This window comes from Acanthaster planci, linkage group LG06 (genome assembly GCF_054643075.1).
Source record: "Acanthaster planci isolate LZ-2023a linkage group LG06, COTS_SCS, whole genome shotgun sequence".
In the NCBI taxonomy this organism is placed as follows: Eukaryota; Metazoa; Echinodermata; class Asteroidea; order Valvatida; family Acanthasteridae; genus Acanthaster; species Acanthaster planci.
The window spans coordinates 18716620-18741215 of record NC_141782.1 but is presented as its reverse complement, the minus strand read 5'-3'; the positions used below and the strand labels follow the sequence as shown (position 1 = coordinate 18741215).

At 43.1% G+C, this 24596-nt stretch overlaps 2 protein-coding genes across 3 annotated transcripts; one reads left to right on the top strand and one right to left on the bottom strand.

The window, feature by feature from the left end:
• Nucleotides 1–58: 58 nt before the first annotated feature.
• On the bottom strand, nucleotides 59–15629 carry LOC110983272 (geranylgeranyl transferase type-2 subunit alpha-like). Its single transcript, XM_087137835.1, has 13 exons — nucleotides 15614–15629; nucleotides 15135–15208; nucleotides 14007–14117; nucleotides 13441–13565; nucleotides 12752–12939; nucleotides 11956–12153; nucleotides 11178–11261; nucleotides 10509–10693; nucleotides 9793–9895; nucleotides 9139–9279; nucleotides 5291–5502; nucleotides 4628–4826; nucleotides 59–3863 (listed from the first exon to the last, which is right to left on the bottom strand). The coding sequence occupies exons 1-13, from the start codon at nucleotides 15627–15629 to the stop codon at nucleotides 3706–3708; spliced, it is 1794 nt and encodes a 597-aa protein (XP_086993961.1). The 3' UTR covers nucleotides 59–3705.
• LOC110983271 (deubiquitinase OTUD6B-like) lies at nucleotides 9243–24505 on the top strand. Of its 2 annotated transcripts, none has more exons than XM_087137728.1 (10): nucleotides 9243–9384; nucleotides 17039–17149; nucleotides 18639–18805; nucleotides 19656–19751; nucleotides 20317–20454; nucleotides 20565–20630; nucleotides 20931–21039; nucleotides 21496–21557; nucleotides 22006–22112; nucleotides 22623–24505. In XM_087137728.1, the coding sequence occupies exons 2-10, from the start codon at nucleotides 17077–17079 to the stop codon at nucleotides 22732–22734; spliced, it is 930 nt and encodes a 309-aa protein (XP_086993854.1). In that variant the 5' UTR covers nucleotides 9243–9384; nucleotides 17039–17076; the 3' UTR covers nucleotides 22735–24505. The 2 variants fall into 2 exon arrangements, with proteins under 2 accessions (XP_086993854.1, XP_086993853.1); XM_087137727.1 differs by lacking the exon at nucleotides 9243–9384 and adding an exon at nucleotides 16710–16760 and having other exon boundaries at nucleotides 18644–18805.
• The last annotated feature ends 91 nt before the right edge of the window (nucleotides 24506–24596 follow it).

Below are 24596 nucleotides of genomic sequence, written 5' to 3'. Positions count from 1 at the left end.
CTGTTATCACAAAAATTAATGTCACAGTTTGATGATAAGCACGATAAGCACAACTCTCTTTGAAAACACCCATTTCATATTTTTATTATTGCATGTTCTTTACAAAGACATTACAACTTGTGCTTTGCTGTGCTAACACCAGATTTGACAAATAGTACAAATTACTTACACAAGCCAGAGTATAGAGCATGGGGTTTGGAAGAAACAATGTTTAATTCAATAAGAGGAAAGGTTTGCAGTAGCACCATGTGAAGGAATATATCTCTTATGAGTATGTGTTGTTCCAAAAAGAACCGGGAGTTTACTCAACGTTTCGGGCTGCTCAGTCCGTCCTCAGGAGACTGAAGAGATGCTGATGATGAAGCTGTTTCTATAAGGTGACTGGATGCAGTGGGGTGCGACGCAGTTTGAAACGAGTATACTCCCGGTTCTTTTCAGAACCACACATACCCTTAAGAGATATATTCCTTCACGTGGTGCTACCACCAACCTTTCCTCTTATTGCTGTCTTTCACCATGAATAGCCTGAATTTTCAACGTTTAGTTCACTGACAACAGCCGTAATACATTTTTTACCTTTACAAGTTGAGCACTTTGCTGAATAATAGCACATGGAATGTTAAGCAACTGTTATGTACATGTAATTGGTGAAAGGAAACGTCGAAGTAGCATTGCAAACTGCGGGTTTGAAATCATGGTCAGGAAGTTATGGTGAAGCATTCATTTTTACAAACTCAGTGGTTCAAGGAAAGCCTGCTAGTGCATTCATATCTCCTCCTATGCTGCTGCCATTAACATTTATGGAAAATTTTTCTTGGACTACATGTAGTAGTATTGTATGTACACAGAGAAAGTAGTCCGACACCTGCAGTTGTAAATGTTGGGTATTGTCATAGCATTTGTTACCATGCCTTGACAGCATTAGTTTTAAGGTATATCTTATGCAGCCTTTTTGAAGCTTCTTGTGTATTTCTAGCCACATTGAGCCATCAAAGTTTGGACTGCCCTTGTAACATTAGACCGGTGCCCCAAGTAATGCCAACAACCCATGTGAAACACATCAAAAGTCCAAAGTCCAAGGCTAGCTGACCGCACCAGTGGTAAAAGCTGTGGGCGACAAGGCCTAGGCAGGTACATGTGAAAGTATTTGGAGGAAATCGTAATTGGGAGTTACAATGAGCACTCCAGTGGCTCAATATAAGCTTTTTGCTAGTTTGGTAACCCCTTGACGCTGGGACTTTTTTCTGAAAGCTGACTCCCAGAATTCCAGCCTCGTTTGGCCACAAAGATCACCTGCCAAGCCGCAAATTCTCGGTGTGTGGCCCTGCGTGCTCTGCACGCTTTGATTTACACAGTGAAAAGGCTCATTGTTCAGTGGCATGCGGCTCTATTCACGCTTCCACATTCCCGTTGCCTCTTTTCAAAGTGGGGGACTATTGTGAAGCTGGTGATTATGATGCAAATTTGGCCTTTTCATTTCTTGGCAACACACAAAGGCCAACCACCATATATACAAGAGCCAGGGTATGCTTTCTTTCACCGTGTTCGCTCGAGCGTGGGCCCAGAATGATAGCTGAAAAGCAGGCTGAGGGATCTCAATTTTTACCGCTTCCCAGTGCGAAGGAGTTAAACTTCACATGAACATAATTTGAATTCTCCATACCAAAGACACTGTTGCTGTACCTCATGATTCGGGACAAGTACAAAGGAACCAGTCCATTCCAGAGTTTGTGGTCGCCAGGCAAAAGCTTGCCTGAATCACAAGGTATAGCAACAGTGTCTTTAGTCTGGGGAATTCAAATTGTTATGTTTATGTGCAATCAGATAACTCAGTGTACTGGATTTTATTCGAATTTAACTCTCAAAAGGCATATTGTCTTCTGTCAAAGTTTTGCCCTAATTATTACATTACAGAAACCACGAATGGTAAGGGTAAAGCTGTGTAAACATTACATTCTACTTTAAAAAGATCTTTCGAAATCATTTCTGTAGGCCCTGATCCCTACACTGAGAGCTGCATACCCCTTTATAGCTACATGTCCATTCATACTTTGTAAGACCGCAGTGTGTGAATAAGTGACTGCCAAGAAGTGTCGGCTTGTCTGTTTCAATAGCTTTTATATGGCCATTATAATTGCACATTCTCACACGAGCGTTTTCAGAGCAAGAGGATTTGTGGCCAGTTTGGACAAGCACGTAGGAAATGCTGCCAAACGCTCCGAGGCAAGACACAGTATCAAGAGGTATTGACCAGCCTTGTAGCTTGAAACCAAACCGTTGAGAAATGACCAGGAAGTGGTCTTCTGTAGATAAGCTGCCATTCCCATGCTGAGTGACAGAGGAGAGTGCGTGGAGATGACATGATGAGATGCCCCCAGCCTAAGAGGGCAGTGACCAGAGGACTGACTAGCCATGATCACTTGCCAAAGAGCTTCTGCCATCCAATCAAGCAGAGAGACTATTCCGTACAAGAATACAAGAAGTGAGCAACTTTTATGTCAAACTGTTCCGGAAAATGTACCAACTCAATGCAACTTGAATGCGGATTGGCAAGGTAGGAGCAGGAGGAAACTGGCTAACAATGACGTTACATGTACTTGGCATTTCTCCACATATCTGAACATTAGAGCCAGAGTGTTGGAAAGCTGCACAGTAAGTGCACAAGAAAAACTGGCCAAGAAATCTGTAGAGAAGCCATCAAGAGTCTACCAACCTTTGCTTCTTAAGGAGGTATCACGCAAGAAGTTGGTTCTTAACCCATCCAGTGTAATGTTCTCGGGCCAGCAGATGTTGAGGGGACCATAAATCAGAAACTTATGCAAGATGTCGCGCTGTTGTCTGTGGAAACCCACAGGGGCTTCCGTTGTCGCTTCTGGTGCCACTTGGGTTGAGGAAGGGATTAGTTGTTCCGAACCCAGTCCTTAGTCTTCTTAGCCTGAGCCAGGGCTTGCAACTCAAGATTGTGCCCTGTTGGCTTTGTTAATGTTATGGGCATGAACTCCAAAGGCTCACGAATCCTAGATAATCCAGTATAGTAGGCTGTAGGGAGTTTCCTCCGACATCGCTGTAATTATTAGGACCCCTCGGCGTGTCCACTGTCACCTTGCATTCTCCTCCTTGTTTCAGAACTGGCATGAATAGATTGCTCTCATCCTGAGCCAGCCTTCAGTGCTTGCTCCTCTTGAGGATTCTCTGCTCCTTAGCATATCACACACACAACGGAAGTTGAGTTTTTGGTAAAAATGTAGTACTTTTTTGCGCTGAACACAGAACATCAATTCTAGTATATTTTTGCAAAGTGATTATTTTGTTTCAATGATAATTTGATCAGATTATGGGAAGAGTTATTCCCTAGAAATATTGTTGAAGTAAGAAGTGCCTAGAAATGATTTTTTTCCTTTGCACTTGATGAGAATGCCATTAAATCATACTTATTTTTCAACAGAAGCGACTCTTTTCTTCCTGAACTACGCTTTGGCTAAGAAACAGCGAGAAGCACTATTAAGAAGTTCTTAAATGACTTCACATCTTGGACAAATGTTCTTGCTATTTTTGTGCACTGTTCAAAATAAAACGAGTTTGAAAACCAATAAGAAATGTATGTCTTTGATTTCTTTGTAATTTTAGGCAACGGAGCCTCGGGTATGATAAACTTTGTTTCACAGCAGTGGCCAATAAGAAAAACTCCAGCAAGACGAGTCAGTGTCAGAGTGTTTCCCCATTCAGCGCGGTGAGCTGCGGCAGAAGTTCCCTCACACTGCGCTGGAAATCTGGAATGTCACAGATGGGGTTCAGTCGAAGGTCAAGGCTCTGTAGTCTGGGGCTGGACCGCAGGGGCTCCAGATCCTGCACAGCTGTTATAGCTGATTGAATGGGGGAGTTCAGGAAACCATTCTCGCATGACAGATCGACACGTGTTATGTCCAGCGTGAAGTAGGACTCGTGAAGCTTTTGTCACAATGCTCGTTCACTGACTGTTCTGGGTACATGATATTGTGCCGCACCTTGGCCACCTTAAGGGCCTTTTCTTAATTGTGTGTTCACCTCTGGCATTTTGTCATGCACCCTGTGCATTTTACAGTTTGAAAGTAATGTCCACATTTAGCATGCCCATCAGACACTCCCTTGCAGTTGGTACTCGGTAATAGTGCCTTTAACATAGTAAGGGACCGGTTGAGCAAAAAGGTTTGTGGTAATACCATGCAAGGAGATCTCTTTTGTGAGTATGTGTGGTACCGAAAAGAACCGGAGGGCACCAAACATTTCAGACAGTATGCTCTGTCCGTCGTCAGGAAAGTGTCCTGTCTTTTGTCAGGCAGAGTCCCGACAACGGACAGAGCATGCTGTCTGAAACTTTGAGTACCTCCAGTTCTTTTCAGAACCACATATACTCAAAAGAGATCTCCTGGCATAGTGTCACCACAAACCTTTTACTTAACTTGCCACCTTCACCAAGAAAAGCTTGAAAGGAAGTAAGGGACAACATGAAAAAAAAAAAGAAGTGCAATCCCTCTGTGTTCTCTTACAGGCCATTGACTAACTTCAACCCCCCCCCGCTCGCCCTAGACTGTGTTTCTTTTTCTGTTGACATTTAGTATCAAACTCTAAATGATGAAAAAAAGGATACAATTCTCTTTCAATGAAAGTGTCTCCAAGCAAGGCAAAGCTGGGAGGTCGTTTAAATCCCTGATGGAATTACTGTCGGCCAACAGCATCCGTGCACACTGCAGCGTATGGCAGCCCTTGAGAGATGGAAGCTGATTGGACGAGAGATTGACCCGGGTCATCAGCACCATTCGTTCTGTGTGGCGGAGGGTTGTGAGGCTCTGTCAACAAGCAAGACGAAAACGTAACAAATGTAAGAGTGGATCGCTTTTGGCAACATTTCTGATGATTTGATAAAACAAACCTTTCACTCTGTCAATTAGGGTTTCTGAACAAAATATAAGAAAGTACACAACCTAAACTGTTGCTGTACTGGCACGGTGTATCCAGTTTAACCGTCACTCGACACATCTTTTGCTCCAAACTCAATCTGTAATAACAGATGGCCATTTTGTTTCATTTTTGCACATATCTTCATTTCTTAAACTGTTCTGTTTCATCTGTACTTTCTGAATAGGGGTATCTACATCTCTAATGTATAATCTGGCTATTAACAATGCCTTAACGCCTTAGTGTTTTCCACTGGATGGATTAATCTTTTCAGGAGGGCAAGAAATTGAAAGGTAAGTTGGCTAAAAAGATGGGTAATAAACACTACGCTATCTGACATCGGTGATTAACTTGCCTTTCCAGACAGGTCAATCTCCCTGCTAGCAGACGGCTGTTGTATGTTTCTAGTGAAAGCATTTTCAATGATAAACTTGCTGCGCAGGTCACTGAAGTAGCCTGCCCGGCACGGATCCGTCCGAAGGAGTGTGTCAAAGTACTGTAATGTCTCGGCCTCATACTTGAGGGGATTGATGGCCCTCATGAGAAGAATGATGGTTAGTAGGCACCCTGGGAAAGAACAGAATGCTGACTTAATGTTGGCAATTCTTCCCGCTATACCAAGATAATAATTGTTTGCAACTTCACATTGATATTGTGCGATTTTCGTTGGTAATTATCAACGGTGCATTTCCGTAATGCAGCTCGTGAAATAGATTTTACTGTTCACTTTTAGATTTCACCTCTGATTACTATTTCCTCTAAAACAACTTCATTGTTTTTCTGCAGGGTTGCGGTCAAGTCCATCACAAGTCTGGTCGCAGGTCCTTTCACAAGCGCAGTCACAAGTGACAGAATGAACAATGGCAAAGGCATGACTTTGTGACACTTCATTTGAATAGCTTGTGACTTGGCATTAATCCAGATGACTTGTGATGGACTTGGTATAGTTAGTATGTCAGGAGGGTGGGATAAGCTGTGGGTTACATTTGTTATCAGGAGGGCGGGATAAGCTGCAGGTTACATTTGTTATCTGGAGGGTGGGATAAGCTGTAGGTTACATTTGTTATCAGGAGGGCAGGATAAGCTGTAGGTTACATTTGTTATCAGGAGGGCGGGATAAGCTGTAGGTTACATTTGTTATCAGGAGGGCAGGATAAGCTGTAGGTTACATTTGTTATCAGGAGGGCGGGATAAGCTGTAGGTTACATTTGTTATCTGGAGGGCGGGATAAGCTGCAGGTTACATTTGTTATCTGGAGGGTGGGATAAGCTGCAGGTTACATTTGTTATCTGGAGGGTGGGATAAGCTGTAGGTTACATTTGTTATCAGGAGGGCAGGATAAGCTGTAGGTTACATTTGTTATCAGGAGGGCGGGATAAGCTGCAGGTTACATTTGTTATCTGGAGGGCGGGATAAGCTGTGGGTTACATTTGTTATCTGGAGGGCGGGATAAGCTGCAGGTTACATTTGTTATCAGGAGGGCGGGATAAGCTGTAGGTTACATTTGTTATCAGGAGGGCGGGATAAGCTGTAGGTTACATTTGTTATCAGGAGGGCGGGATAAGCTGCAGGTTACATTTGTTATCTGGAGGGTGGGATAAGCTGTAGGTTACATTTGTTATCTGGAGGGCGGGATAAGCTGTAGGTTACATTTGTTATCTGGAGGGCGGGATAAGCTGCAGGTTACATTTGTTATCAGGAGGGCAGGATAAGCTGTAGGTTACATTTGTTATCAGGAGGGCGGGATAAGCTGCAGGTTACATTTGTTATCAGGAGGGTGGGATAAGCTGTGGGTTACATTTGTTATCTGGAGGGCGGGATAAGCTGCAGGTTACATTTGTTATCTGGAGGGCGGGATAAGCTGCAGGTTACATTTGTTATCAGGAGGGCAGGATAAGCTGTAGGTTACATTTGTTATCTGGAGGGCGGGATAAGCTGCAGGTTACATTTGTTATCTGGAGGGTGGGATAAGCTGTAGGTTACATTTGTTATCAGGAGGGCAGGATAAGCTGTAGGTTACATTTGTTATCAGGAGGGCGGGATAAGCTGTAGGTTACATTTGTTATCAGGAGGGCAGGATAAGCTGTAGGTTACATTTGTTATCAGGAAGGCGGGATAAGCTGTAGGTTACATTTGTTATCAGGAGGGCAGGATAAGCTGTAGGTTACATTTGTTATCAGGAGGGCAGGATAAGCTGTAGGTTACATTTGTTATCTGGAGGGCGGGATAAGCTGCAGGTTACATTTGTTATCAGGAGGGTGGGATAAGCTGCAGGTTACATTTGTTATCTGGAGGGTGGGATAAGCTGCAGGTTACATTTGTTATCTGGAGGGTGGGATAAGCTGTAGGTTACATTTGTTATCAGGAGGGCAGGATAAGCTGTAGGTTACATTTGTTATCAGGAGGGCGGGATAAGCTGTAGGTTACATTTGTTATCAGGAGGGCAGGATAAGCTGTAGGTTACATTTGTTATCAGGAAGGCGGGATAAGCTGTAGGTTACATTTGTTATCAGGAGGGCAGGATAAGCTGTAGGTTACATTTGTTATCAGGAGGGCAGGATAAGCTGTAGGTTACATTTGTTATCAGGAGGGCAGGATAAGCTGTAGGTTACATTTGTTATCAGGAGGGCAGGATAAGCTGTAGGTTACATTTGTTATCTGGAGGGCGGGATAAGCTGTAGGTTACATTTGTTATCAGGAGGGCAGGATAAGCTGTAGGTTACATTTGTTATCAGGAGGGCAGGATAAGCTGTAGGTTACATTTGTTATCAGGAGGGTGGGATAAGCTGTAGGTTACATTTGTTATCAGGAGGGCGGGATAAGCTGTAGGTTACATTTGTTATCTGGAGGGTGGGATAAGCTGCAGGTTACATTTGTTATCTGGAGGGCGGGATAAGCTGTAGGTTACATTTGTTATCTGGAGGGCGGGATAAGCTGTAGGTTACATTTGTTATCAGGAAGGTGGGATAAGCTGTAGGTTACATTTGTTATCAGGAGGGCGGGATAAGCTGCAGGTTACATTTGTTATCTGGAGGGCGGGATAAGCTGTGTGTTACATTTGTTTTCAGGAAGGTGGGATAAGCTGCAGGTTACATTTGTTATCTGGAGGGTGGGATAAGCTGTAGGTTACATTTGTTATCAGGAAGGCGGGATAAGCTGTAGGTTACATTTGTTATCTGGAGGGCGGGATAAGCTGCAGGTTACATTTGTTATCAGGAAGGCGGGATAAGCTGCAGGTTACATTTGTTATCAGGAGGGTGGGATAAGCTGTAGGTTACATTTGTTATCTGGAGGGCGGGATAAGCTGTAGGTTACATTTGTTATCTGGAGGGCGGGATAAGCTGCAGGTTACATTTGTTATCAGGAGGGTGGGATAAGCTGTAGGTTACATTTGTTATCAGGAGGGCGGGATAAGCTGCAGGTTACATTTGTTATCAGGAGGGTGGGATAAGCTGTAGGTTACATTTGTTATCTGGAGGGCGGGATAAGCTGTAGGTTACATTTGTTATCTGGAGGGCGGGATAAGCTGTAGGTTACATTTGTTATCAGGAAGGCGGGATAAGCTGCAGGTTACATTTGTTATCTGGAGGGCGGGATAAGCTGTAGGTTACATTTGTTATCTGGAGGGCGGGATAAGCTGTAGGTTACATTTGTTATCAGGAAGGTGGGATAAGCTGTAGGTTACATTTGTTATCTGGAGGGCGGGATAAGCTGCAGGTTACATTTGTTATCTGGAGGGTGGGATAAGCTGCAGGTTACATTTGTTATCAGGAGGGTGGGATAAGCTGTAGGTTACATTTGTTATCAGGAAGGCGGGATAAGCTGCAGGTTACATTTGTTATCAGGAGGGTGGGATAAGCTGCAGGTTACATTTGTTATCTGGAGGGCGGGATAAGCTGTAGGTTACATTTGTTATCAGGAAGGTGGGATAAGCTGCAGGTTACATTTGTTATCAGGAGGGTGGGATAAGCTGTAGGTTACATTTGTTATCTGGAGGGCGGGATAAGCTGTAGGTTACATTTGTTATCTGGAGGGCGGGATAAGCTGCAGGTTACATTTGTTATCTGGAGGGCGGGATAAGCTGTGGGTTACATTTGTTATCAGGAGGGCGGGATAAGCTGCAGGTTACATTTGTTATCTGGAGGGCGGGATAAGCTGTGGGTTACATTTGTTATCAGGAGGGCGGGATAAGCTGCAGGTTACATTTGTTATCTGGTTCCAATTCCTGTAGCTGCTGGCAAGACTCGAGCTCCTGGGTCAGGACCCCAGACTTCTCTACACTCAGCTGGGCAGTGAAGAGCTCCAAACTGTCACCCGACTCTTGGCTCCAACATTCAGTCTGGTCTGCTTATTTGAAAAGCGTGACAAGGAAAAATGAGTCAGATTTCAATACGTCGGACTGAAGTCCCAGCATCACCTCAACTAAGATCATTCAATTAAACATCTATGGTAAGAAAAAAGGCAAGATATACAATTTATCTATTCAAAATACACCCTAGTAAATATTTCTTCATTTAATACTTACAAACAGCAAGCGTGATAGTCTCTCCATTTTATTTTCTGAGAACAGTGGAGACCGTCGTGGCTTTGTGTGAGGATTAGTGCATACCACACATACAGTCTATTCACCTTGCAGCTGCAGTTTCAATGTGGGCCGGCTGCTGGACATGGCTTTGCATACTGGGCATACCGCAGCCCAGCAGTAGCGGTCAAAAGAATCCCCGAGTTAAGCATTAAAACTTGAGATCAAGGCCATCCACACATGACGGCATTGGCCAACCCAAGCTTGCAAAATTAATCTGAAGGGATTTGTGCTTTAGTCTCTGGTGAAAGCAGATACTGGCATTTCTTATTTACCTGCTGGAAGGGTACATTGTCTGGACACACGCGGTTCTTCTGTTGAAAGACAAACTTCATGGGAGTCTTTGGAAGCAAATACATCGGCGTTCATCTCAAATATCTATCACAAATGATTCGGCTAAGGAAGAAAAGGTGCTGGCATGGCTGGAGTCAAGCAATATGGAAACAGTAAGGGAAAGATGAGATGAAAGCCATCATACCATAAATATGAAATACAGCACGTTAACATTGAGAAATGTTGTGACTTTAGTCTCTTCATAAATGTGAATCATTCTTTCTACCAGTACGGTAGACTGACTGGAAGTACAGATGTATGGTTATTAAGGGGAGTTAGGTTGGCATGGTGGTCCTTTCCTCGCCATTCACCCCCACAGCCATGGCTTGATTCCTTGCTCAGTCCACATATGGAATGTGAATTGGGTTTTTAGTCCCCACCTTATTCCATTTTACCCAGAATATTCTTCGGCGGTTTTCCTCCCACCTCTAAATTGCTTCTAAACCAAACTCCAACTGCTTCTCACTGTCTCCTCTCCACAGGTTTCTTCAGGTTTATGAGCTACGTGCGCCAGGCACCTTTGTGGGGTCCTTGGTTATAATTTCTGAAACGATTACACTGCCTTCTCCTATCATTAAAATATTTCAATGCTTCCAAAATTGAAAAGCTCAACCTTTTTTTCCCACTTACGCACGAGTTCTCAGTCCAAAAAGGATACCCAAACCAAGGCATGCTTTTGCAATCCTCGTGAGTTTCTCCACATTCCGGAGATGCTGTTACCATTCACTGTCACAGATGCTGTTGTGTGGTCCTTGCCGAGTTTGATAGGCTGAGCAAAAATGGCCACAATCCGGCAAGGGTCTCGGCCAGCATACAAGAGACTTATGCTCTGGGGTTTGTCGGCTATTGAGAATACATGTACATACGTTGTTATCCACTAAAATAAACAGACCTGCCTATATGAAGCTGTTGCTGTTACAGTTTATCTCCTGTGAGTCCAGAGGGGAAGCCAACAAGGAATTACGATCAGCTAACTGATCACAAAATCAGTATTGTACCTATGCTCCGTCCTCAAGGAACCTGACAAATATGGCTCCACTAAGACTTGTGGGAGCATGATGCAACTACACTCTATCTCTGTCGGGAAAATGTGTGGTTCTAAAAAAGAGTTTGAACTCACCGGCTCTTTTTCAGAACCGCACATTTGCCCAAAACAGATGGTCAAACGGTGTTACCGCAAAACCTTTTGCTTGTAAACATGGCTTCAGAAGAATTGGGGAGAGGGTTCAATAGTTGATTGAATTATTTGCATGTGTTGGTCCAATGAGATTTGAATTCACTTCATCAGCATAGTATAAAACTGATGGCCTTTGACCTGTTTACTGACCTCTCCCAAGCAGCCATCTGTGGTAGAACCAGGCACTCTGGTCGTTGGGATCTGTGAAGAAAGCGTTCTGTACGAGTTCGTACTCTGAAATAAAAAAAAAAGAAGTCAAAGTTTGATTCATGGTGTCAACAAAGAACATTTGAAAACCATGGAAACAGAACTTAGGAGGGAGCTACAATTAGTTTGTTACATTTAAACTAAAATTGTAATAATAATAATTTATTCATTTATAAAGACATTTAAACATGGTTGAGCCGATGGCATACAAGGGCGCCTCGGGCAGCCGCCAAACGACCCACATTCACCAACATCAGTAAAGGGGAGACAGTAAGAAGCAGTTACAGTTTTACAGGTGGGTAGAAAACCCCAGAGGAATATTCAGGGTAAAACCCACGGAGTCAGGTAAGGACTGAAAACCCAATCCACATGTGGACCAGGCCGGGAGTCGAACCCGGGACCACAGAGGTGGAAGGCAAGGAAAGAACTACCTTGCCAACCTGACTCCCATTTGGCACTGTCTGTTTGTTTTCTAACTTCTTCCTGTTGGATTAGAGTGGTCGGTGGATAGACAAAATTCACTGTATTTTTTTTCTGAAGCTAGCCACTGTGCGGTGTGCTATCATTCCAATAAAGCTAGATTATGGTACATGGCTAGTGTGTTCAAAAATTACAGCTTCATCAGAAACTAAATGTCTTGGCCCTTAAAAATGACCCAGTTCTTGGCAGTGGTATGTTATCTCAAAAGTGAAAGGGGACTCTGCCATCCTCAGCCCCACACCTTGCAGCAGGATGTCCTCCTTAACCCGCCCCTTGCTCTCCGGGTCCGGATGCAGCAAGGGCAGCAGCTTGCTGCGGTAGTGCCAGGAGGAGTAATTGGAGAAGTTGCTGGTGATCTTGGCGTCGCTGAACTTGAGCTCCTCGGCCGGCTGGACCTTGGCCCTGGACACCACGAAGCGACGGTAGTCCCAGCAATGAACTGAAGCAACGGTTTGGGAGAGAACCTTAGCATGATTATAATGCGACTGTTCATATAGCAGAGTGGGCAATTAAACACAGTGTATTCAATGTGTGAACAAATCTAAGTTTACGCTATCAGCCTTTCACGTTAGTTTTACATATAAAGACCAAGACTGTCATTAACCCTCCTATGGTTTTACAGCACAAATGCCCACAGTCACTGGTGAGCATGTAGTTTCTATATGGAACTCAAACATGCATAGGTTCAGTGTGTACACAGTAGATTGCCAGCACAAAATGACCCAGGGTCTTTGGTGCAGTCCTCTTCACTGCATTTGGTTTACTGCACAATGATTCACATGAAACAGTGAAGCACAGTTGTTGGGCAGCACAAAAGTGCAATCTGATATTCCTGTGAGGGACAGTTGGTGCAGTGCACAACACAACACAGCTGTGCTTCCTTGAGGTGTTTACCAAATGACCCAAAGAGTGACTTCAGCATAGGAGGGTTACGATAGTTGATGTCACATTGATGATGCTGTAAAAGCATACTCGTGACTGCTACAATGCAACTTTTGAGGTGTTAAGGCCCTCGTCAAGGAAACAACCAGACTCACAGTTCCGCTCGTCGTACTCCAGGTATTGATTGCACAGCGCCACCTCCCGTTTCCAGTCTGGTTCCGGCATGTGGTCCAGGACCCAGCCCCGGTGGTGCCAGGACCCATAAGACTTGGGGTTGACCATCAAGCAGGACTCCAGGAACACCAGCTCCTTGCTGTATCGGTCCTGCATCTCCTGTGATTCCCTGAGATGTGACGGGGACGGGGAAGAATGAGTTGTTTTGTTTCAATTCATTCTTGTAAACTGTAATGAAACCAACGGTAGTTCTTCAAAACATGTTTAAAGTGCATGGTCACGGCACAAGAATAAAGAAAAGTTCATTTTTGGAGTTGCAAGGAAAACCTTAGAATGGCACTTCAGGGAAAAACCAAACCAGCCTTAGTTACAAGACTCCCCTAAAATGGCCTTTCCACCATTTTACAGATTCTGAATTAAATACATGTATGTACATTTATTGGTCACTGTTTGAAGAATTTATATTCATGTATGTAAATGTTAAACTTCAAGACCTCCACATGTGAGTCAAAAGGTATCACACAGTACAGCATACATTAATTCTTGCCTTCAAGATCTCTAGATCACAAGTGCTTGTGTAACAAGAAAGCTATGCCTCCCAAGTATTGACAAATATATAAAATGAAAACCTCCACACACCAGCCCTACAATATCCCCAATGTCAGCAAACCTGCTTTCAGCGAGATTCAGGAATATTTCCCGGCGGTAATTCCAGAGAGAGTAGAAGTCCGGGTTGGCTGAGAGCAGTTGGCTGGTAAGCTCCAGGGCTTCATCATCAAACTCTCCGTCCTTCCTCTAGGAGAGAGGAATAATCAACAAAATGAAAGGCAAAGGCTTCAGGGAAGCAACGACTGAAAAGGTATGGAGAAAGACCATATCTCACCGTTCCACTCAACCGTACAAAATTTAACAAATAAATCTAGCAAAAATACAGCTTTAAGAGCTATGACATTTAGACAAAGCAACAAATAAAAACCATGAGAAGAATTCCATGCGTGGACATTACTAATTTATTCCTGCAGTAATTATCAGAGGACATGTCCTCCAAAGTCAAATCAAGCGGGGAATTACTGCAGCATTCACTTAGAAAACACCTGAAATTTTCACACCAATCTCATTTACAGAGTTCTCGCACAGGGTGTGAAGCGATGTCTGGCCTGGGTGTAGAACTCTTTCCAAAAGTCGCATTTTTAATCATGAACTGAGAAAGTCTTTGTAGTTTTGGTCTGTCCAAACCTTTTGAAACACCCTCTGTGTTGCCCCAGTGTATAGTTTAAGCTTCTTCTCTCTTTCCTTCCTCTTTGCTTCTTGCTGCTCGGCTGTAGTCTTCACTTTGAGTCGCCCGTGCTGAGTTGATAAAAAGCAAGCCACATTGACAACAGTTTTTACGCCAACATCGTGTACTGTACAGTACAACCCATACAATGTGAAAAACTGATGTGTGACTAGGCCTACTGGACATGCTGGATGTGGAAAACATTGTTGTATTCCAGTCCATCACAAGTCCCTGTAAGTCTACTACACGTCATTCAGTCTTGAGCCAATTCACAAGCTATTCAAATGAGCTGTGACAAAAGCACTGGAGTAACTACAGAATGCAGGGCCACATGCAAATATGCCCCCGAGAATCACTGGCTACGATATCGTGTCCAATCTGTAGTCTGGTCGTAACAAAGTGGTTTTAGGAAGTGTGCACAAAGTGAACGGGAAGAGGGCGAAAAAATATTGAAGTCCAAACCGAGTAGGCTACCTGGTTGGGGGCTACGTGGCCGAGATGTCAAAAGCGTTCTCTTTGAGAGTGGAGCAACACAAAATGAATGGAGATGGTCGAAAAAAGTCTAAATCCAAACCGAGTACCTGGTTAGTGACTACGTGGCTATGATGACCCCCTCTTGAAGTAGCAAAGGAAAAACACCCTCTTTTATTACACATGACCTTGGACCTCATAGCTGGTTACAAGGTGGAAGGGCTGAGTGGCCACGTATTCTATAGTTTTGTTAAGCCCCAACGATAGCGTCTGTCCCAACTATAGCTGGGACAGTCCTAGCCAAAGTGGACTCCCTAGATGTCAGACAACTCGACCATTTGCCAACTCAACTTCGGACAACTCGACCATTGAGACAACTCAACCGTTTGTCAATTGGTCCATTGCGACAACTCGACTTTGACAGAGAGACAACTCAACCAGTGGGATCTCTAAACGTAATGCAGTCGTTTTCCCAGTTCCAGATTGCAAAAATTATTCAGTCAGATTGCAGCTACAAAATATCCTTAAATTCCAGTGAAATACGGTCACCATCCACCTTGTGTGCTAGAGATGCTACCAAATTAATTTCAAATTTTAAACTTTTAATTCGAACATACAGGATTGACGAAAGTGGCGACACTTTTCCTCGTTCTGGATCGGTTTCCGGAAAGTATCCATGCGAGCGGCAAATCTATTTTCAGCAAGAACCATTGTAAAAAGCTTATTTTCTAATGAAAAATTTCTTAATTTAGAGAAAATTACTTTAAGAAAAAAGAATTCCAATGAATGAAAGTGTATCTTGTGTAAATTTCGACTCAATTTTCTGAACAGCTGCACAGCGTGAGCCATTAACGATACTACCTCGTGCCACACAGTTGACGAACCCATTGCATCATTTCTGCAATGTGCGTATATAGTAAGATGAGTTCACAAAGTATATTGCGTGCATGCACTTAATGCGTGATCCAAAACTAGGAAACAATATGGTTTTCAGCCAGTTTTAATAAAACCCAACACTGAAAGTCATTTTGATTAAACAGACATTAGATGCAAAGGTTTATATGACTGTTAAGTATGAAAAAGTATTTGGGATCACTCTTGGTGAGTGACATATCGCCCTGTAACTATTCGTCAATTTTTTTTTCCGCTACCATGATTTTTGAAAAAGCCATTCACAAATGTCTAAGTGCAAATCAGAAATCTGGCCAAAAAAAATTTATTTTCTAGAAATTTTCTGAGATACAAGTTTTGTTCAACAAGAAGCTTTACATTTCACCTCTAACCAGAACCTGTCCGAGAATGTAGAACAGAAGGCTAACACAAAGGAAGTAGGTTTTTATTTAAAGCGATCCAGAACTAGGTATATTCGTGGCTGGGTCAGTGTGGGTGCAAGATCGATTGATTGTGCAAAGATTGACTTACTGCGGAAACCATTTTTATAATAACTCAGAAATTACATGTAGGCTTGTCTATCAACTACATGAAATTCCATACCATTATTAGGGCATCGTATTTCATGGTATTTCAGTAGACAACTGGGCTGAGCGGACAGTGTCCTAACGGATGACTTGACTCAACAGACGACTTGTCTCAACGGTCGACTTGTCTCTCCCTTTTACGCATGGACGGTCGATTTGTCTCAACGGTCGAGTTGTCTACAGTCCAGTTATCTACAGTCGAGTTGGCAATGGTCAAGTTGTCCGGACCCCAACTCCCTGACCATACTACATCAGTCGTAATGAAATGAAGACAACGCCCAACCTGGGCTAGGACAGTCCCAACTGTAGTGCTGCAGTTGGACTGGCCCAACTATTGTTGACCAATTTCTGTACAAAAATTCTCAACCTTATCCAAGTTTATGCATCTCACACTTGACACAATTCATCTAAAATATGGCAATCCGTCTATGACATGCATGACATTATAAACAATATGACTTTGGTACATGCTGGGCACATGCACACTACCCCCAGAACTGTGGGGACCGACGTCCGCTCCTCTCCCACACTGCAGGACCTCTGTGCTGTAGTTGGGCTGGCCCAACTATACCACTCTAGCTGGGACGGTCCAAACTATAGTTGGGACTGATGCCATGTTGTTGGGGCGTAACAGTTGTTGTACCAGAGCCGTCTTTTGTCAGTATTAACCATGTTAACCATGTTACTTCTGACTGGACTCGTGAGGTCCGGTTTCGCTTGTGAAACTGAATGAAAGGACTTGTGGTGGACTCGAACACAACACTGGTGGAAAACTGTATTTTTCAGAGAGTAGCTCTCCTGTGACACTGGTTTTAAATCTTGTGCATGATAACCTATCCTATGGAAATATTTGTTGAACAAAAAAGCTATCCTGCACTTCGTTTCTTCACAAATACAAACCATTTTGGAGAGCAGTCTTCTCGCCACCACCACCGCCTCATATGAGTCACGCTGAGCATGAATGAATTTATTGCCCTTTAACCCTTGGAAATATCATCCTGCAGTTCATGTTACCCTTCGCTTTTTTATTTCATTACTTTTAGTATCGACACCAACTGTGGGATTTACGCGTGATATTAAAATGGCAGACACGGGACCGAACGGTGAAGAAACTCTTCAGCAGAAACATCGAAAGGAGAGAAAAGAGCTCCAAGGTAAGTCGTTTAGAATTTTACCATTCAAGCATTTACAGCTAAATGGATACTTGAAAATTGTGTAACCACTTTGTAAACATTTCGTTTGTGCTGTCAATGTTGCAATTGTTGTGGGTATGCATTGTGTTGTTTGTAAGGGAGAAACCGTATAATTCCGACACTTCTAATGTTAAGCTGCTTCGAATAGAAAGACCCCACAGGCATGCCAAGCAGCCTTACTGGTACATGTAGTTTTCCAGCCTGTCATCCACAGTTGTCCCAAACCGACGCTATTCTGCTATACTGACTGACTGGTTATCATGGCTAGAAAAGAGTTAACTTCCACAGGCCAACATCCTGATCATACAGTCGACTCTCATTATAAAGAACACTATAACAAAATACTGTTAGTGTTACAAAGAACAATTTGTGAGAATCCCACTTTCTTGAATTCTTATGTTTTTCTTTGTTTTTCCACTCCTCTTATAACAAAATTCTGATTATAACAAAGTAATTTGTCTGGTCCCTGCAACTTTGTTACAACGAGAGTCGACTGTACGTGTAGGCCCTACATCATGTACATGAGCATGATGAGCACTGCTTGACACCCTGTCAATGTCATGCCTGTGCACAAACCCAATGAGACTAGACAGGTCTGAAAAATTGTAAGTGCTATCTTAAGCAAATACTTCAACATTTGCCCTGCTACATTTGACTCTTCAGGACATTTTGTTGCTTTTATCCTATTTGCAGACACAACTTTGCGTGACCTTAGGTCAGTGCTAAGTGAAAACAAATGCATTTTACGTTACTTTGCATGGCAAAAGTGCACCACACTGGCTGGAAGTCATGCAGTTCACATCCTCCTATAGGTCACTGCAGGGGAAAAATCAGTGCCGTTCGTTAATGGAATTCTTTCCCAGTCGGCATTGAACATGGGGATATATTTATACTTGATTCCCCTTTCAGAGGGGATGAGTATGTGAGGTAATCAGTTTGGCAGTCAGCCATAAAGGCCTGCATATGCTTGCAGTTCCATCCGTGGGTCACATTGGCAGACTGCCAAATTCTTTCGCACCTAAAAGTCACAGTATTATCCTGTCATGGTTTAAATCAAATCCTTAGTTAAATTACAGGTTATCTCTGCTTTTTTATGGTCCATGGCTTTAGAGGAGTTCTTTTGGGAGGAAGAGAAGTCCAAAATTACACAAGGTCTGAATTCCATCTTGTGAATGGTTTCACAAAGAGTTCACAATGCAGGCATGGAACCAAATGAAGATTTGTCACAATATACTTCTGAGCACCCAACAAACAACTGGGTATATTCAGTTCTCCTGGTGGTACTATAACCAAAACATATCTGGACTATTCCATTGTCCAGATATCCACTGCCAAAATTACATGAAGATATTCAGAGCATTTTTGGGCAGCTTCCCAAAAGAGAAAAAAATGACATCCTCATGTTACAATGTGCATGAAAATGTGAAATGTTCCTGTGTTCTTGACCTAGCTCAGATACAAGCATTGAAGCGCTCAATTCCTAAAGGAGATAAGAAGAAGAAGAAGGAAGTGACAGCAGAAATCGCCAATCTAGAATCGGACCTCAACCAAAGGCAAGAAGAGGAGCTTGGTGCGTTTAGAGAAGCAGAGAAAGGGGACACAGACGCTGAGACAAAGGTAGAAAGGATGCGCCAGTGGTTTGGTCTCTCTTATTGCCCGTTTCCAAACCTATCGTTCAGTTCTTACCCCGGGGTCGTCATGCCGTGCTGCATGAGACTTTTATGACCCAAGTTTATCCACTGCCCCAACATTGTCCAGTGCCAAGTGGGGGCACGCTTTACTTTCTTGGCGCAGGTGGGCATGCCCCAACCGTGAAAGAAACACTGAGTTAGAGGGCATAGACAAGCAAGAAATACCATGAATATGAACATGTACTGAAAATAAAATACTGGGATGCCAGTCTTCAGGCCGTAGCCTGATTGCGGCCTTTTTCACTTGCAGTGTTGGGCCGATTTTAGGCCCTGATAAGGTATATGTAGGCTTCTCCAGCCTTCATCTTAGGCTCTGGACAAGAATATGCCACGCATCTCTGAAAAATACGAGGAAAGAAGCCAAATTAAGTGATAAAAATTTTAGAATAAGAGGAGATATGAGGGGAGGAAGGATGACAGCAAAATCAGTGGAATGCAGCGATGTCAGTAAGACATGAATTAGCCACGTAATTAGGCCATCTTGACTATTACAGTAGAGTTTGTAAAAGCCCTCTTCACGAGTGGTAAAGCCCAGGTCTCAAGTTGTATCTGTTTGTCCTCCTTTTGTATTCAATTCTGCTGGGTAACCTAAACTGGGTAAGACCAATTTTTGCTGACCCCAACTTGGCACTGGACGTGGTTTGGGCAGTAGACAGAGAAATGTGAAACTTCAAAAGTGAAGCAAGGTCATTACAAAGTTAGACCATTCTGAACATCGTTGACACACCGTGTTGATGTCTTTATGCATACTAACCTGTTTCCCAATTCCACTGCAGGCCAATGGGAGCTTACCGGAGCAAGTCAGCAACCTGAGCATAGGAGAGAGTACAAATACACAACCCACCCGAATAAGCAAAGCGCAAAAAAGACGGGTGAGTATCCCACCACAAGAGGGGCTTTGAACCGTTGGCCAGTGAATAGAATTCAAGCATGAGTTTTAAAGGGGCATGGTATTGTTGAGCAGGGATGCTGAAGTGGATGAAAGAAATTGATTGTGGTTTAGTTGGAGCTTAAATGTCAAGCAGTTGGCCGAGATAAGTTGGAAGTGAGCTCAGGCCATCACGGGAGGAGGCCAGACCCCAGACAAAATGCTTGTAGAAGACCATTCTTGAGAACAGTCTCGAGTCACAATGAACAGTGACAAAGCAATGCTTTAGTGGCAGTTCGTTTGAGGAACTTGTGACTGGAATTCATGACTGGAATTCAGATTGGAGGTCTCACGATGGACAATCTGGTGGTCTCGTGATGGTCTCACAGGGTCTCTGCTGACTGGAGGTCTCACGATGGACATCTGGTGGTCTCATGAGGGTCTCACAGGATCTCTGCTGTGAAACTGCGAGGCACACAGTATCTTTCTGTTCTATTTTGTATTTGTTTACATCCTCAAGCCTGTCTCGTTCCTCTCTGAATTTGGAATTTCCTTTTCCATGTGACCAGGACAAGAAAGCAGCCAAGGAGAAGGAATGGGAGGCTAGGGCTGCAGAAGATGCAGCCAACTTGGAGTTCAGCTCCAGGAGGATCGAGGAGAAGAAGATTGAGGCTCTGTTAGCTGAGAGAGGGCTGCGAGTCAAGGAGGTAATCTCCAAGTAACAGTTTAACCCATGAACGGGTTTGTAAGTGGATGGTTCTCCTTTGTCCTTATTGAATTGATTTTTGTGTTTTTCTGTCTTTTTTTCTGTCTTTAGATATCTTCAGATGGACATTGCCTATACAATGCAGTGCAGTATCAGCTTCAATTACATGGACGGCAGGTTAGTAAATTAAACCAAGTCATTCAATAGTGGTCATGTTTTTTTTCTGTCCGGTGTATATCATTTAAATAATTAGACAGAAGACCAAAGTTGGTTAGATATAGGTACATGTAGGTTTTATATGGGTAGTCACTTGTGGTGGGGTATTAAGCTGGTCTGCAAATTATCTTTCAAAAAAGTAATATAAAAATCAAAAATAAGGTTAACTTAAGGTCCATTTGAAGGATTACATTGCATGGAACCCTCAATTGCAGTTTTCCTTTGTGTTATACCAGTGAGTGTAATTGATTTACTGTACAGGTTTCAATGCAGCAATTGAGGGAACAGGTTGCCGATTACATGCTGGCTCATGCCGACGATTTCATGTACTTCCTCTCCATGCCAGACTCGGGAGACCCGTATACATCAGGTGAGTGGCAGTAGATTCCAGCCAGGGACACGTCTTACGGAAATTGCATCACTGCACAATTTGTGTCAGTCGTTAGTTGGAAGGTGTTTCAGGAGAGTTACTTCTTTGGGTAAAGAAAGAGTCTTGGTGTGTCAGACAGCGGTATAAGTTAAGTTGCACCAGAAATGGTAACCTGGAAATTTATGCTGTGTTTAAGTAACTGGCAATGTCCTTCAAGATAAATGAACAATAGACTGCTTGAGGTAAAAGGGTTGATCAGGTTGGTTCAATTTATTTTTCTTATTCAGTTGGAACTGTGTCAATATTATCTCAAGACATGCTCCTGGGACTTACGTTTGCTTTAGTGAAGGCGGATTCCTTCAGGTTGGAGTTGCTTAAGTCTTACACAACAAAGTTAAACTGGGAACCAACTTTTTTTTTCAATCATCGGTTTGTTGTCTTTGATCTGTTTGACAGAGGAATACGAGAAATACTGCAGAGATATTGCCACCACGGCAGCTTGGGGAGGTCATCCCGAGGTGAGGCATCTATTGCTGTAGGAACTTGTGCCAGGATTACACAATGACTCTCGTGAATATGACTGGCTAAGATGAATATTGTACCTGTTAGGATCAAAGTGTTGTCTTTCTGTTGCGATCGAATCAGGAGGAATCACATGTGAAAATATTTGATTTCGTCCAGTTGCCCGGTGCACAGTCAGATCTGTGCGATTCTAGAGTGCATAGCACTCTAAACTGCACCAACAATGGTCCGGTGAGCCGGCCAAAATTGGAAACGTGTACAATAGGGCTTAGAAGTTGTTCAAACTAGGCTCATGCTGTCCCATCTGCTCAATCTTTAAAGGCATTCCAAGCCAAGCCTTTGATATCATTTTTCTCCGGAAGGCTTGTGAAAATCCGCCGTCTCCTTGTTATTGAGGTTTCATCGTGATTTGTTGTCTTATGAAGTTTTTGTCTGTGTTCACAGATCAGTGCAATGGCTCATATCTTCAAGTTACCCATTCAAGTGGTTCAGGCAGACAGTCCCGTATTAACCATTGGGGAAGAGTTCCAGCAAGAGCCGCTTGTTCTGTCGTGAGTAGTCATCAAGAGTGTCTGTCAACAGGGAAAGCCAATGACGTTCTCCTCCTCGAGAACAGGGAAAAATTTATGGACATGTAAAGCAAATTTTCATGCCAAGGTGTTCTGACCTTGAGAAACGTTTTGAAGCCATGCTGTCTTGTGGCTTGAGCCGAGGGCTCCTTCAGGGATGGTCTTACTACAGAGACTGAATGTTCATGGCTAAAGACTTCCTCCAATCAGGACCGTTGGCCAAACAAATGAATAATCGGCTTGCCTGCTGTCTAGCCAACAGTGCACGGAGATCTTTGGGCGTGTTCATCCCCACCGTCTTGCAGGTTTAACTCGTCTGGCACAGCCATCCCCAGATTTTTAATTTGGTCACTTTAAGATAGGTTTTAAAAGATTAGATTTGGGAAGAATCTGGTGAGATCAAAGACTTTCATACTGAATGGCACTCTACTGGACATCTCTTGGTGACAAGAATGTGTTTGTAGTGACTTGTTTTTCTACCTGCTCCCACAGGTATCACCGACATGCATACGGATTGGGAGAGCACTACAATTCCACAACACCTGTATCACCTGCAGTCGGCCAACAGGAAGATCAACAGGATCAACAGGATCAAGCATTATAACGATGGATTGCAGGCAAGGCCTGCTTCATTCTACGCTCAATTTTTTTTTTTAAATATCACCTGAACCCATCTTGACTGCTCTGCTAAGCATCAGCTTTCCTGGTAACTGAAACCTGTGTGTGCAGTTAAAGCGCATTAACCCATTTCATAGAGCTGCTGAATATGGATGGTTGCTAAGCACGCAAAATATTTGCTTAGCATCAGTTCAAAAGATCGAGAGTCAATTTCAGTTTGAAGTAGCGATGGCTATTTTCACGTATCTTTATTATAAGGGAATAAAAGTGTAACATGGCGGTTTTAAATGAGCACATTTATAAACCGTCTGAGAGTCACAGTGACAATTCAGGGGGCATGCTTATTGCTGACTGGTTGTAACCACTTCTGAGTTGTGGTTTATCGCGATGGGCTCTGCACCAAACAGTGTGTTCAAACTGTTTCAGGTATTTATGGATAATCAATGTAGTCTCCAGGTTACTTCTACTACAACTCTTAGCTATACATTGTGTAGTTAAATATTGAAATGCCTAATTGTAATGTTCTAGCTTCATATGCGTGTGCCTGATGCACGTTTTGTTGAAGATCAGTCACAGTGAGTTGAAGTCACTTATTCAGGTCTGCTACGGATACTTTCAGTGTCTTCTTCCATCCTAGTTTAATTCCTAGGAAGTCAAAAGACGTTGTCAGGCTATTGACATGTTTTGACAGTTCGTGGCTGTAGTGTACTGATTCAGGAGAACATCATTGTTCTGCTGGGGTGAAAGAAACCAAAGGATTATTTACAAGAAATGCTTGTCGTGTCTGTGGTTTTCGTGACCTGAACAAGTTTTTCAAGCTTCAGCTGTCGTATGATGGCTCTCAGACATGCAGAGAGTTCACCGACCTCACTGACTTCCACTTAGCCAGTTTGGTGTTCCAACAGCATAGTCCAATGCAAGTCTACACGTGTGGGATATATTCTGTCCTATCAATACAGTCATGTGCTTACTCACAACTGTCCATAAAGACCCTGTCTTTTGAAACACTGAACTGATTCATGGAATAATTGCCAATGCTCCATGTAGCCACCAACATGGAAGGCTGTACGTCTCCCTCAAGTGTCCTTAAGTGAAATGATGCCGTCTTCATCACAGCAAGGCAAAATGTTGGGAGTGCGGGAGCTCAACATCAGTGTGGTTTGACTATATACAGCACAATAAAACAAATTGGTATAGGAAAAGGTTGAAGATCAGTGTAATTAACCAAGCAGGTAAGCTGATCATGCATTCTGCCATCCAACAAAGCTCAAATACATGTACATGCCACAAGGATTGCGTCGTACCAATTGCCCCTATTCGTTTTTGAAATATGTGTCTTTATAATTCAGTGCTCTGGCCAGTATATGTTAACTGGTTCTTGATAGCTGTCTCAACTCACGCAGTTCATATCAATTGCTTTTATTTCCATAGGGATTGTACATGTCTTTGTAAATCTTACTATATTTGGTTCACCATAACGTTCCCACAGCAACGTTCTTGAGGATGCATCTTACTACATAAGTCACCAAGCAGCCAAGAGAAAACAGACTTGAAACAAAATATTAAGTATTTAGTTTTGGTGCACCACAAAGTGACCTATCATCCATAGGCTTTGTAAATGCAATACAACAGTCCCTGGTAGAGCAACTATATCCATGATACATCAGTTCTTGGTGCAGCTGACCAAATACAAGAAGATACTTGTTCTTGAATTTACCACTGCATTGTGGAAATAAACTCGTATTAAATATGTCAAATTCTGTTTTAATTGTGTCTAATTTGTTTTATTAGTTAATGATGAATATAATTTGGGGTTTTTGGGCTCACAGTTTGGTTAATTTGGGATGT

What these genes read in the sequence shown, in the direction of transcription:
- LOC110983272 (XM_087137835.1), bottom strand. An exon ending in GGAGTACGACGAGCGGAACT is followed by an intron (nt 12,154 to 12,751) that starts GTGAGTCTGGTT and finishes CCGTTGCTTCAG; the next exon opens with TTCATTGCTGGGACTACCGT. An exon ending in GGAGGACATCCTGCTGCAAG is followed by an intron (nt 11,262 to 11,955) that starts GTGTGGGGCTGA and finishes TTTTTATTTCAG; the next exon opens with AGTACGAACTCGTACAGAAC.
- LOC110983271 (XM_087137727.1), top strand. Translation starts at nt 16,725, where the DNA reads ATGAAAGGACTTGTGGTGGACTCGAACACAACACTG. An exon ending in TGGACTCGAACACAACACTG is followed by an intron (nt 16,761 to 17,038) that starts GTGGAAAACTGT and finishes CATTACTTTTAG; the next exon opens with TATCGACACCAACTGTGGGA. An exon ending in TTCAATTACATGGACGGCAG is followed by an intron (nt 20,631 to 20,930) that starts GTTAGTAAATTA and finishes TTTACTGTACAG; the next exon opens with GTTTCAATGCAGCAATTGAG.